Raw genomic sequence first — 13,580 nt, 5'->3', positions numbered from 1 at the left:
AATCTGTGCTTGAACCTCATGAGGCAATATGTAGGTTTGTTGTCTTATTTTGTGCAACAGACATGTACAAGGAAACACAGCAACAATTCTGCATATCAAACATGTGAAAGAGAACCATCTTTGATTTCTCATGGAACTACAGCTTTCATTTGCTCAGACTTGAGATCTATTTAAGTGCAATCAGCTTAATTCAGTTAATATATTTAGGTAAAAAACAGGCTTCAATGACATCCAGGCATGCCTAATTACCATTGAAATCAGTGAGACAAGTCAGGCATGCCTTATCTGACTCCCATTAATTTCAATATGATACAGTCATGACTGAAGCAATCTGGATGCTGCCCACTGTTTTCAGAATTGCAGGACTAGTGGCTTAATTTATTAACACTGGGATTCTTTCTTCTATTAAGATAGTACATGATTTTATGACATAAATATCTACAGTGCATACTTACCGCTTCTACAGAGTTACATTCCCGCCTGGTTTCTAAATACCGTAGTGCTCTTTTTTCTTCTTCTTTTAATTTAGCATCTGCCTGTGCAGAAGCAGAACCACCATCACTTAAAGTATTCACATTAATAGAACAGATGCCTTCATATGAACACCCTTTCCACTTACATATTTCATATAGTTCTGTACACCATTTTGTTGCAAATATGAAGGGGCTTGAGTTCTGTAAAATCTTTCGGTTGAATCAAGGTACGCTTTTTCAAAATTATCCCGATAAATCTGGAGTTTATCTTCAGGATTGGAGCACAGATTAACTGTCAAAGAGAAATTTCTAGTTAGCGTTTTTCTTGGATTACATGAAGAATCATACTTCTCTTACTCAAGGCAGCAGTACAGCAGCAGTACAATAATGCAGAGAAACACTCTAGCCTTTCTTACTATTTGAACCATAAATTACCCTTTTGAAGACAAACAATTAAACTTTGAAGGAATGAAAATGTATTACTTTGAGCCATTTCAGACCCCTCTTTAAAGCAGGAGTACACAACATAAGGCCCAAACATGGCATACATAAAGTTTAATGTCCTGGGAAATATATTTTTAAGGGTTTTATGCATATGTATCATGTCATATGATTCATCCATGGGACACATACCCAGCCCGTGAGATTCCAGATTTTCTCTGAATCCATCTCAGGGCATCTGCCTGTTCAAAAGCGATACTGATATGAATTTTAAGATTAATGTGGATAAGTGAGAAAAAGCTTGTAATTGCAAAGAGTACAAACCAGAAATTCATATTCAAGATTACTAGCTTAACACACGCAGAGCAGCTGTGCACTAGTACTTCATTGCTCCCCTCACCCTCTGCCACAGCCCCTCCCCCTCACCTCAGAGGTCTCTCCACCCTCACCAGAGCCTCATTCTTCCTCCTCCTCCATCCCGTTGTTTCCACCCGGCTCACCCCTCTTTGTCGTGGCTGCAGCATTGCTAGCGCCAAGCTGCAGCTCCCTTTTGCCAAGCTGCAGCTCCCTATCCCCAGAACCTCCCCACCCTCATGTGAGCCCCACTCCTGCTCCTCCTCACAGAAGCAGCAGCGGTTGACTTGGTCCTTCCTCGCTGCCACCACCGCCATGGCCACTCGTTCCCCTCAGGCCGAGGCCAGTCCCAGGCCCATCTCTTGTCTGCCTCCCTCCCTCTGCCAATGACCTCGGTAGCCCCAAACAGCAGCAGTGGTTGACTGGGCCCTTCCTTGCTTCCAACAGGCGCCACCATGGCCACTCGTTCCCCTCAGGCTGCTCACAGGCTTGGGCCCGCCCCTCACCCTTCTCTCCTTCCCCCGCCTTTCTTTCCCGCCCTTCTTTCTCTTTCTCTCCTCGACTTGTTCTTCCCCCGCCTTTCTTTCCCGCCCTTCTCTCTCTTTCTCTCTCTCTTTCTCTCACCCTCCCTTCCCGAGTTAACAGATATTGTTCACCTTATTTCCTCATCTAATTCACACAATGGCAGCCTCCTTCTCCCGAAGGGTCTCTTTCCTCCCTCACAGCCCCTCTCTTAGCAGCCGCCTGCCCACTATCCTTTTATATCTATCTATCTATCTTTCCCCCCCCCCCTCTAAGGCATACTCATCGCTAATCCCATGTGTGACAGCTCTTGTGAGAGAGCTGCCAGCAGGGGAGAGGAAAGCGCCAGCAGGAAAACAAAACAGCAGTGTGTGGGCGGGGGGGGGGGCGAGTAGGTAGCAGGCAGAGGTGAAAATGGCAGCAGCAAAAATGGTGGCAGCGGACAGGCAAAGAAAACAGCGGTGGTGGTGGGTGGGTGGGCGGGGAAAGAAATTGGCGGCAGCAGGTGGGAGAAACTAAAGGCACAGATGCTCTGCGCCCAGCTAGTATATATAGATATCTCTCCTCTAAAATCAAGACCATCTTCCGACCAGTAACAGTTACATTCCAACTGACCATCACAGGCTCCTCCCCGCTATCTGCATATAGAATCCCCACTGCCCAATCAGGTGCTTCTGCTCTTGAACTCTCATAAGAGCTGCCACACAGAGGATTAGCCACAGGTACACCTTAGAGAATTATATAGATAGATAGAAGATAGTTCTGCCAGGCCAGTGTAAGAGAAAGAGTTACTGAATGTCACTATAGCAGCTAAAATCTATTATTTTGTTGAAATGTATTATAATGTATCATTTTAAAAGTATGCAGTCTACTAAGTTAAATAAATTATTGGCTTCTTCTGCATACTTGTCACCCATTCTTTTTCCAAAGCAACTTCTAGCTGAAAGCAAATTATGGTGCTTTGTATATTAAAGAGGCGGCTCATGGGCATAGCTAGTGGAGAGGGGGGCGTGTTTGCCCCTCCCCAGTGGCCCCTCAGAGTGAGGAAGATACAGTGAGGGAAATAAGTATTTGATTCCCTACTGATTTTGTCCGTTTGCCCTCTGACACAGAAATGAACAGGCTATAATTGGAATGGTAGGTTTATTGTAGCTGTGAGAGACAGAACAACAACAAACAAACCCTCAAAAGCCCAGTGCCCAAAAGTCAGCGATGGATTTGCATTGTAGTGAGGGAAATAAGTATTCGATCCCTTCACAAAAGATGTCTTAGTACTTGGTGGCAAAACCCTTGTTGGCAATCACAAAGGTCAGACGTTTCTTGTAGTTGGCCACCAGGTTTGCACACAACCCAGGAGGGATGTTGTCCCACTCCTCTTTGCAGATCCTCTCCAAATCAGAAAGGTTTCGAGGCTGATGATTGGCAACCCGAACCTTCAGCTCCCTCCACAAATTTTCTATGGGATTAAGGTCTGGAGACTGGCTGGGCCACTCCAGGACCTTCATGTGCTTCTTCTTGAGCCACTCCTTTGTTGCCTTGGCTGTGTGTTTTGGGTCACTGTCATGCTGGAATACCCATCCACGACCCATTCTCAATGCCCTGGCTGAGGGAAGGAGGTGCTCACCCAAGATCTGACGGTACATGGTCCCGCCCATTGTTCCTTCGATGCGGTGAAGGTGTCCTGTCCCCTTATCAGAAAAACACCCCCAAAGCATAATGTGTCCACCTCCATGTTTGACGGTGGGGATGGTGTTCTTGGGCTCATAGGCAGCATTCCTCCTCCTCCACACTGCGAGTTGAGCTGATGCCAAAGAGCTCGATTTTGGTCTCATCTGACCACAACACTTTCGCCCAGTTCTCCTCTGGATCATTCAGATGTGCACTGGCAAACTGCAGACGGGCCTGTACATGTGCTGCCTTGAGCAGGGGGACCTTGCGGGAACTGCAAGATTTCAGTCCTTCACGGCGTAGTGTGTTACCAATTGTTTTCTTGGTGACTATGGTTTCAGCTGCCCTGAGATCATTTACAAGTTCCCCCCATGTAGTTCTGGGCTGCTTTGTCACCGTTCTCATGATCATTGCAACTCCACGAGGTGAGATCTTGCATGGAGCCCCAGACCGAGGGAGATTGACAGTTATTTTGTGTTTCTTCCATTTGCGAGCTATCGTGCCAACTGTAGTCACCTTCTCACCAAGCTGCTTGGCAATAGTCTTGTAGCCCAGACCAGCCTTGTGCAGGTCTACAACCTTGTCCCTGACATCCTTCGACAGCTCTTTGGTCTTGGGCATGGTGGTGAGTTTGGAAGCTGAGTGATTGCTTGCTTCTATGGACAGGTGTCTTTTATACAGGTACTGTAACAAGCTGGGATTAGGAGCACTCCCTTACAGAGGGTGTTCCTCATCTCAGCTCGTTACCTGCATATAGTGAAAAGACACCTGGGAGCCTGAAATCTTGCTGGTTGATAGGGGATCAAATACTTATTTCCCTCACTACAATGCAAATCCAGACTTTTGGGCACTGGGCTTTTGAGGGTTTGTTTGTTGTTATTCTGTCTCTCACAGCTACAATAAACCTACCATTCCAATTATAGCCTGGTCATTTCTGTGTCAGAGGGCAAACGGACAAAATCAGCAGGGGATCAAATACTTATTTCCCTCACTGTAATTAATATAGGGAGGCGTGGAGCTGGGGGGCCCTCAGGAGTTGTGGGGCCATGTTCATTGAGCCCATCCATTCAGTTGTAGCTACACCCCTGTAACATGTAACAAGACATACCATAGGATTCTCTACATTCCATGTAACAAGACATGTTACATTCCATGTAACAAGACATACCATAGGATTCTCTAACACCAATGACAAGTTGAGAGTCAAATGCTTCTCCTAGACGTTCAGCATGAACAAGTTTCATTGCACTGTCCTGAAGGCGAGTCTTTATATTTGAAAATATGGATTCATTCCAAGTATCTAACATGAGCTACAAATACAATAAAAAGAGAACACATTAAAGAGCTATGTACTGATTTTCAAAAGACAAGCCATTAAGATCTAGTTCTTGGGTGTGAGTGTGTGTTTTTCCCAGTGCAAATTTCAGTTTTAGAATGAAGTTTCACTTTCTTATTAGGTGGTATGGAATGCCCACATGGCTATTTATGCAACAAATATTCTGTTTTACAGTGACAACTTACTTTGTCATCATATTTATTATTGATTAACAAAGTAAGATTTGCTCTACTACAGTGAAGGGCATACTCACTTTTATAGCAAGATGTGGTAACAAACTAGAAAATACTGTATATTTTAGTAACTCATGCTTATTATGCACTCTCACCCTAGCTTACCTTTAACTCAGGAAAACAAACCCACTGCCTCTTTGAAGTATTCTTTCCATTCCACTGGAAGGAGGATATATATCCCAACAGTTTAGATTTTGGGGGTGTACATGTGATTTAGGACAAGGAAAGCAGAGAATATCCAGAGTTACCTCTACACTGGATGAATAGCACAGCAGCGAGGAGAGAAGCACAATGGTAATAATAGACTGAGCTGCACTTCAAGATGAAGTCTCAGTATCACCAAGGGTGCAGTACCATTTCAGCCCTGTACTGTGGCCTCTATCAGTACTACAGCAGACCATGTATGTGTTATGGTGTTTTATGAAGCACAGCACTTACCTTCCGTACAATACTGTCTTCTACATTGGATTTCTTATTGCTGCCTTGTTTACCCATGAGAGTAATCTCTAACTGACAAAATGGCTTAGGTAAAATATCACACTGTGTGAAAAATTTACGCCACTCTACAATATAGGCTTTCAGCAACGCAGTATCATCTTGGTGGCTGAGCACTCTCTAGAAGAAAAGATAGGCCAAATGTAAATACATGTATAAAGTATTTCTAACTCATATATACATAGGAAAGTTCTACCAATTTAGTTCTGAAAACTTTTTTTTAAAATCTGTGCCATATACAAAGAATAGGCAAAGAATTCTGCTATTATTAACACACACTTTTAAGAAAGCTCCAATACAACAATTGCCTAATGTTTGCCATTGAAACATTATTAGGATTATGCTACCCATACTATAACATTGAGACACACAGAAATTACCTCTAATCCCCAAAAGTTGGCAAACTATTGAAACAAATGATTCAATATAGTAGGACATATGCTTTATGATACAATCATATGCATGCTTGCTGGGAAACACTTGTAAATTTATATCTTGTCTTTCCATTCTTAAGAGCACTCAAGGCAACTCAGAGTAGTTAAACACAATGGCCGACATCCAGCACAGAGTTAGGAAGGCGGAGCAAGTACTGAACTCTCATAGCAAGTGGAGGGCGTGATTTGTGCTGATCTCCTTCCAAAAATGCTCTTTGGCTTCCAGGAATAGGTCCCTGTGGGTCATGCAACCTTCAGGGACATATTACTGGAACCAAAGAGCACTTTTTAAGGGAGAGGAAAGCAGGAAAAACTGTTCCCCCTTTCCCCTGCACACACACCATCCTGAGTTCATCAGCTGAACTCAGAGCAACCCTCACTGCAAGGGCTGATCTTGCAGTAATCTTCTGTCCAAATGCTGCACTGGATGTCAGCCAATATATAAAAGGTAAAATGTGCTATCAAGTCATTTTCGACTCCTGACGACCGCAGAGCCCTGTGGTTGTCTTTGGTAGAATACAGGAGGGGTTTACCATTGCCATCTCCCACACAGTATGAAATGATGCCTTTCAGCATCTTCCTATATCGCTGATGCCTGATAAAGGTGTTTCCCATAGTCTGGGAAACATATCAGCAGGGATTCGAACCGGCAACCTCTGGCTTGATAATCAAGTCATTTCCCTGCTGTGCCATTAGGTGGCTCAGCCAATATATACAAGAGAATAAAACTGTAATGATCAAAAGAGGGGGCGGGGAATACAAAATCTCTCCTCTAGCTCAGAAGTGTCCCAGGTAGGCTGCCACCATCCACTTTTTAATATGAGCAGATTCACCCTTCCATGGGATTATTCTGGGAGAGTAAAGTGAAAAACCCCTCCCTACAGTAAGGCTTGAGCAGTCTTAGGCCTTCAAGAGCATGTGACTAGGGCAGGGGGACATAATAAGGAGTGACACTCTTCAACAATAACACGATTTAATAATAATTGTATAATAAAGAAAACTATAGATGAAGATGATGAATATTTTATATACTGCTTTTCAACAAAAGTTCCCCATAGATACATTTATATCTATGTATATCTTATACATAGACATAAATAAAATTGGCTCCCTGTCCCCAAAGAGCTCGCAGTCTTTAAAAAAAGGACATAAGATAGACCCCAGCAACAGCCACTACAGGAAGGCTGTGCTGGTGACAGATAGTTCCAGTTCCTCTCCCCCCTGCTAAACAAAGAGAATCACCACTTTGAAAAAGGTGCCTCTTTGTCTGTTAGCCGAGCAAATATAGAAGCATCAACAATCGTTGCTTCTATTCAAGTAAAATCCTTCCCCAGGAACTACAAGAAAAATGCCGTCAGATCCAAGAACATAAAGGTTGAGTATCCTTTATCCGGAAATCCGGAATCTGGAATGCTCCAAAATCCGGACACCATGCCGGATGTCTAACTTACTAAGGCAAGCGGGGGTTGTTTTGTTTTCTCTCCCTTGCAAGATGCTGCCATGACGGGGCTCCTCCTAGGGAGTCTGCCGGACTCTGACAAGTGCCCCGAAACTCCCACAGAACAGTCCTCTGTTGAGAGCCTTTCCTCGTTCGTGTCCCTCCGTTCAACGGGGCTCCCTCAGGGGGAGGAGTCTGCCTAACTTGCCCCCATTCTGTTCAACAGGATGACTCACAAGTAACTTCCCCGAGGGGGTCGGCGGACCAGCCGTCTCTCCCCTCCCCAATCCCTCCCCCCGCTTCCTCCCTCATGCTCCACATTTGGGCACCCTCCGTCCCTTTCTCCATCCCTTGCCAGCCAACCCTGGCTGGGAGTTGTGAATGCGGCAGCTGTTTGGCTGGAATTGTTTCCCCCTCTGCCTTTATTCCAACTGGGGCCAAGGGGAGGGGGATGAGGAGGGCCTGACTCTGAGGGCCGCCCCGCCCCCCGTGGCTGCTGCCGCCGCCGCCTCTACCACTCACGCAGAGGAGCCCTTTCCCCACTCAGGGTGTTGTTGGTGGCTGGTGAGAGGTAGCTGGGGAAAGCGGAAGCAGAGGTGTGCTTCCCTGCCTTCTCCACAATAGGCCTGAGGCCTTTGCTGCTCCTGGACACTGCCGAACAGCTGGTCGGTGGTGTCCACGTGCTCTGGAGGCCTCCCTCCAGCCAGGGAAGACAGGGCGCCAGCGAACACAGGCTCTGCGGTGGTGTTGCGGGCGGCCCAGAGTGGGCCCGCAGGGTGGGTAACCGAGACCCCCTCAGCACTTTGGGGGGTCTTGCCATGCAAATAAGAGGGCTATAATGGAGGCAGGTAGGAGCAAGGAAGAAGGGTGGAGAAGAGAGACTTAGAGAGAGAAAATAAAATACAGTAACCTTTCGTGTTTAGACTTGGATCCCATGCCCAAGTTATTATGCAAATATTCCAAAATCCAGAAAAATCTAAAATCCGGAACACTTCTGGTCCCAAGTAGTCCAGATAAGGGATACTCAACCTGTAAACAAAAATCAATTCCCTGATGCGTCTAGCTAAACTGGTCCCAATCCTTCCTTCTTACTTCCAGGTAAGAAGCTTCCAGTTGATTCCCAGCCCAAGGCTGTTAGTCTCCCCTTTTCTTACAGTAGATGCTGATGAGACCTCACTCAGAGGCCTCCAGGGAAGAACTCAGCTCTAACACACACTCCTCTATAGGCTGTTGTCCACTAAACCCTGCCCCTCACTGGATTGGGCCAAAGGGACTGGATAATCCCAGGCTTTCTTCCCAGGCTTCCTTCCTTCCAGGGAAAAGCCCACCCTCCAAGCAGTTACAATTGAGGCCTAGTCCTCCCTCAAGCCTGACCATCACTAAAAAAACTAATACATCCACAGAGGAGCATAAAAACTAATCAAAATACTTTAGAGTAGAGCAAATAAACATAAAACCAAATCAAATGAACAATGCCATTCATAATATAACTACAGAACCACACAAACACTAAACCCAGAGACAGTGTTCAAGGGGATGTATGTGAGTTTAAGTGTGCACAAGACTGCAACTTTAGCCATTCACAAACTTCCACTTAAAAGCGGGGGGCGAATCTTTTTATTTCAGCGTTGTCTTGATAAAAACTGCTGTGTGCTATTCAAACAGACACCTTATTATTATTATTACATTTATATCCCGCTCTTCCGCCAAGCAGCCCAGAGCGGTGTACTACATACTTGAGTTTCTCTTTCACAACAACCCTGTGAAGTAGGTTAGGCTGAGAGAGAAGTGACTGGCCCAGAGGCACCCAGCTAGTATCATGGCTGAATGGGGATTTGAACTCGGGTCTCCCCGGTCCTAGTCCAGCACTCTAACCACTACACCACGCTGGCTACCTTAACATAGATAAACATCTTTCATTGCTTTCTATTAGAGACAAATGAAAAATGTCTAGTTTTCAAAATGTGTTTATCAGTGAATATTTCAGTTTTCTGTAAAATGCAGCTTATAAGACAAGCATCAGCATAGTGATGAAACACAGAAGACAACAAAAAAAGATTCCTTGACATGACTGTTTTAGGACAGAATTTTCAAGAGTATTTAAGTGAGCAAGAAGCATAACTGTAGTGGTTAGAGTGCTGGACTAGGACCGGGGAGACCTGAGTTCAAATCCCTATTCAGCCAAATACTTGCTGGGTGACTCTGGGCCTGTCACTTCTCTCCCAGCCTAACCTACTTCACAGGGTTGTTGTGAGGAGAAACCTAAGTATGTAGTACACTGCTCTGGGCTCCTTTGAGGAAGAGCGGGATATAAAATGTAAAATAAATAAATAATGATAATAATTCTGAGCAAAAAGATGGTGTACTTAGCGACACAGTCAAACCGATTTCTATGCAGAACACACTTGCAAGCAAATCTTGTTTACTCAGAAGTAAGCTCTATTGTGTTCTTTGGACTTACTCCCAAGTATGCATGCTTAGGATAGTAGCCTTAAAAGACTTTAAGAATGTTCTAAAAGAAACCAAATACTTATTTGCTTGAAAGGCTCAGGTACAGGCAAACTTGTTTGCATAAAGTGCATATCAATTTCAATTTCCACAAATATTAAGCTAGATGGACATATGAGATTTTGAAATTTTTACCCAAACACAAACTGAAACAAGATGTCACAGTGACATTATTTCTAACAATCTATTTACTTCCTGAAAATAAGCCATCATTCTACTCAGAAATGAACTTCTGGGCTGCTTTAAGCCATCACAGAGGATAGGGTTTTGTTCTGCCTCATCCTTTTCTGCAACTGTATATAAAGACTGCTTTGATGCTAAATTTTGCCTGAAGTCAATGTTTCAAAGCACTATGCTTTCACTTATACAGAGGCAAGTGCATAAAGATTTGAAAGCTTGCCAAAGAGAGCATTATTTATCCCTGCTGCCCTTATTATTAGGAAAGGGTCCAAGAAGAACTGTAGGAAAAATGTTCATAGGCCAAGATTAACACTTGTGGCAAAATTATTAAGTAGTTATTGGAAGATTCAATGATTAAGCACAAGATATACCATACTAGTAATTATGAGAGCTGATTGGCACTGGAATGAGCTACCTAGAAATGCTGGGAATTTGCTTCCTTCAAGGTTTTCAAAAAAGGACCAAACAGCACCCGTTAGCGATACTCGACACATACAGTACAAAGTGCAACCCTGAGCACGGGATGAATGCTGCTTCTTGGCAATCTTGCCTTTCATGTTTCCAAAGCAAGTTTCTAGCCCCTAACGTTTTGAAGATATGCTTGAAAGTCTATAGACAGAATATCTTTCAAAGTATGCTTGAAAGTTAAAGGCAAGATGTCAGAAGCAAAAGATGCTGCTGAATAAGCTCTCCAGAGATCAGGGAGAATGGCTTCAGAACTCTGCTTGCCCTTCCTGATGACCAGCAAATGCAGAATAAACTATACAGAAGAGCAAAACATAATTTATATGAATATATTTTATCTACATAAGTTATACTGTTCACAGAATTTTGACTGGACAGGGTCCAGACTAACTTAGTCATGACTATGGGCTAATGAAATAAATGAGCAAAGTCATGACTGACCAGTCTCATTAATTTCATTGGGACTTAGTCATGACTAACTTGGTCCACATTCTGCCCTCTGCTTCCCACCCCCACCAGAGCACAGTACACACAACCCTGGGTATAGGACAGCTTCTGTAAAGGCAAAGGTTTGAATGAGATGATCAATCATGTACATTCCAATTCTCAGTTCTAAAAAGTCCAAAGTAGATTAGGCAGCATGCCAAAGAAATATTTACACTTTAAGACATCAGGAAAAAAAGCATTTAGGGCTGACAGTTGAAAACTTACTGCTTGTGCCTGTTTAATAAAATCAAGGATGTCTTCTTTCAAAGCCTGGTGTATTTTTCCTGGGCCTTTATCATCCCACAAACAAACTGCATGCACATCCCTAGAAAATATGTACATTCAGTACAAAATATAGCAATTTGACCTGTACAGTTCAGCAATAAATGGCCACTTAACACACCTATTACAAACCTCAAATAGATCAAATGAAATGCCAACAAACAGAATGCCTGCAGCTGAGGAGCACATATTTCTTTTAGATAATTTCATATAGACATACTAGCATAGACAAAACTGTAAGTACAATATTAACATCGGAAGGAAGGAAGGAAGGAAGGAAGGAAGGAAGGAAGGAAGGAAGGAAGGAAGGAAGGAAACAAATCTGCAGTAGGAAAAACAAATCCACTATTACTCCACAATGTATAATCTCATTTGTAAGCATATGGATGACTAGGCATAGCAAGAGTGGTATATGAGAATGGATAATACCAGTCTGGCATACAGAAATATCTGGAGATGGGAAGACAAAAGTTGAAATGGTTTCAACAGAACATACAAGAAACTCTGAGCCTATGCCTACATCAGCTTCAATTTGCCACCCATGTGACTCTCAGAATCCTTATGGAGTCTCTCTATGGCAGTCTATATTGTAGGATTTGCAAATATGAAACAAACTGTATAAGCCAGAGCTAATGAAAAATTCCTAATCACCCCAGGTATTCTCCTTACTCCCCCAAATTTAATCACACTCTTCAAACTCTACTGAATAAAGAGAAAAATAATCTGGGGGCAAATCCATAAGCTTGACTAAGAGCCGAGAAATTCTGATCAACAAATATGACATTTCACACACTCACAAATACTCGCATAGAAGACATAGGCATTCTTTGAGATTCACCTAGGCTTACCCATACAATGCATGCATTTCCCCCTCCCACCCCACCTTGATCACACCAGTGTTCCCTCTAAGGTGTGTGCATGTGCTTGTGCTCACACAATTCTTGACATCCACCGAGTTAAATTTAGACTCTGCTCAAGTTGAATCAGGAAGGTCCCACTCTGAATGCATGTGTGCACACACTGCCACCCAGAACAAAACTCATTCCGCACACAGATGGAAAAAATCAGAGAGAACACTGGATCACACCTTAGCCTCTCCCTCATGGAAAGCATCATGTGGGGGCAGGAAGAGCCTCCTCTCTAGCAACTTCTAGGATCAAGCATTTTGGGGTGAAGGGGACTTGTAAGTTACTAAGGGGGGCTTTGGTAACTAGTAAGGTAAAGGTGAAGTGTGCCTTCAAGTCAGTGTCAACTCCTGGCGACTACAGAGCCCTGTGGTTGTCTTTGGTAGAATACAGGAGGGGTTTACCATTGCCATCTCCCACACAGTATGAGATGATACCTATATCTGCTGCCTGATATAGGTGTTTCCCATAGTCTGGGAAACATACCAGCGGGGATTTGAACCAGCAACCTCTGGCTTGCTAGTCAAGTCATTTCCCCACTGTGCCATTAGGTGGTTGCCTGGTAACTAGTAGTAACCAGTAACTCCATGGCTCAGACATCACTAAAACCAAGCCAGAAGCCCCACAGCCAGGGGCTTTGCTGCTAGTCTCCAGCAAAAGAGCGCCCTTTAATTACTCTGTTGCCATGTTCTGTAAATCCCTGCCTTCAAAGCACCAGCCAACAAAAATGGAACTGGTATTCTTAACAAAAAGAGAATGACAACCAAAAATAAAGAAGGAATATCTTTTGAAATTAATTTTTTGTGAGTGTGAATAGAAGGTGGCACAAATGCGCACTGGGTATAAAAAGATAACATCATAGCTTTGCTAAATGTGCTGTTCTGCATATTTTCAGTTTTGAGCATATCACCAATAAGAATTCAGACTCCTATCAAACAGGAATAGCAAAAAGATATTTACTATCTAACCATCTAACTAGGAGTATTACATATCAAAGCATGGCCATTTCCCCCCAAGTACAGTGGTCCCTCTACTTACGAAATTAATCCGTTCCGAATGCACATTTGTAAGTCGAAAAGTTCGTAAGTCGAAAAGCGGTTTCCCATAGGAATGCATTGGGAATGGATTAATGCGTTCCGGAGCCTAGAAAAAAGACCCAGGCCCCCAGTAAGGCTTGCAAACTGCACAGGAACATTTCTTTTCAAGAATAAACAGGCAGTAAACAGGCAGGCAAGTCAAGGAAACCGCATGTAAAATTCGTAAGTCGAGGAAACCCCATCTAAAAATTTGTAAGTCGAAAAAACCGCATCTAAAACCGGATCTAAAACTGCCGTTTGTAACTCGAAAAATACTTATGTCG

General features: G+C 43.7%; 1 protein-coding gene across 3 annotated transcripts in view; it reads right to left on the bottom strand.

Annotated features, from left to right (window-relative positions):
* CUL5 (cullin 5) overlaps positions 1-13,580 on the bottom strand; it is a 58,934-nt gene that overhangs the window by 31,678 nt on the left and 13,676 nt on the right. For all 3 annotated transcript variants that reach the window (XR_008319772.1, XM_053310975.1, XM_053310976.1), the window contains exons 3-7: positions 11,259-11,358; positions 5,466-5,642; positions 4,627-4,768; positions 620-765; positions 456-536 (exon numbers count right to left, since the gene is read on the bottom strand). Coding sequence is in view for 2 of the 3 variants with exons in the window: in XM_053310975.1 (XP_053166950.1) it covers positions 456-536; positions 620-765; positions 4,627-4,768; positions 5,466-5,642; positions 11,259-11,358 (646 nt within the window). In the remaining variant the exon portion in view is untranslated. The remainder of the gene's footprint in view (positions 1-455; positions 537-619; positions 766-4,626; positions 4,769-5,465; positions 5,643-11,258; positions 11,359-13,580) is intronic.

The sequence above is a fragment of the Hemicordylus capensis genome, chromosome 3 (assembly GCF_027244095.1).
Source record: "Hemicordylus capensis ecotype Gifberg chromosome 3, rHemCap1.1.pri, whole genome shotgun sequence".
Classification (NCBI taxonomy): domain Eukaryota; kingdom Metazoa; phylum Chordata; class Lepidosauria; order Squamata; family Cordylidae; genus Hemicordylus; species Hemicordylus capensis.
This window is presented reverse-complemented; position numbering and strand designations above follow the sequence as displayed.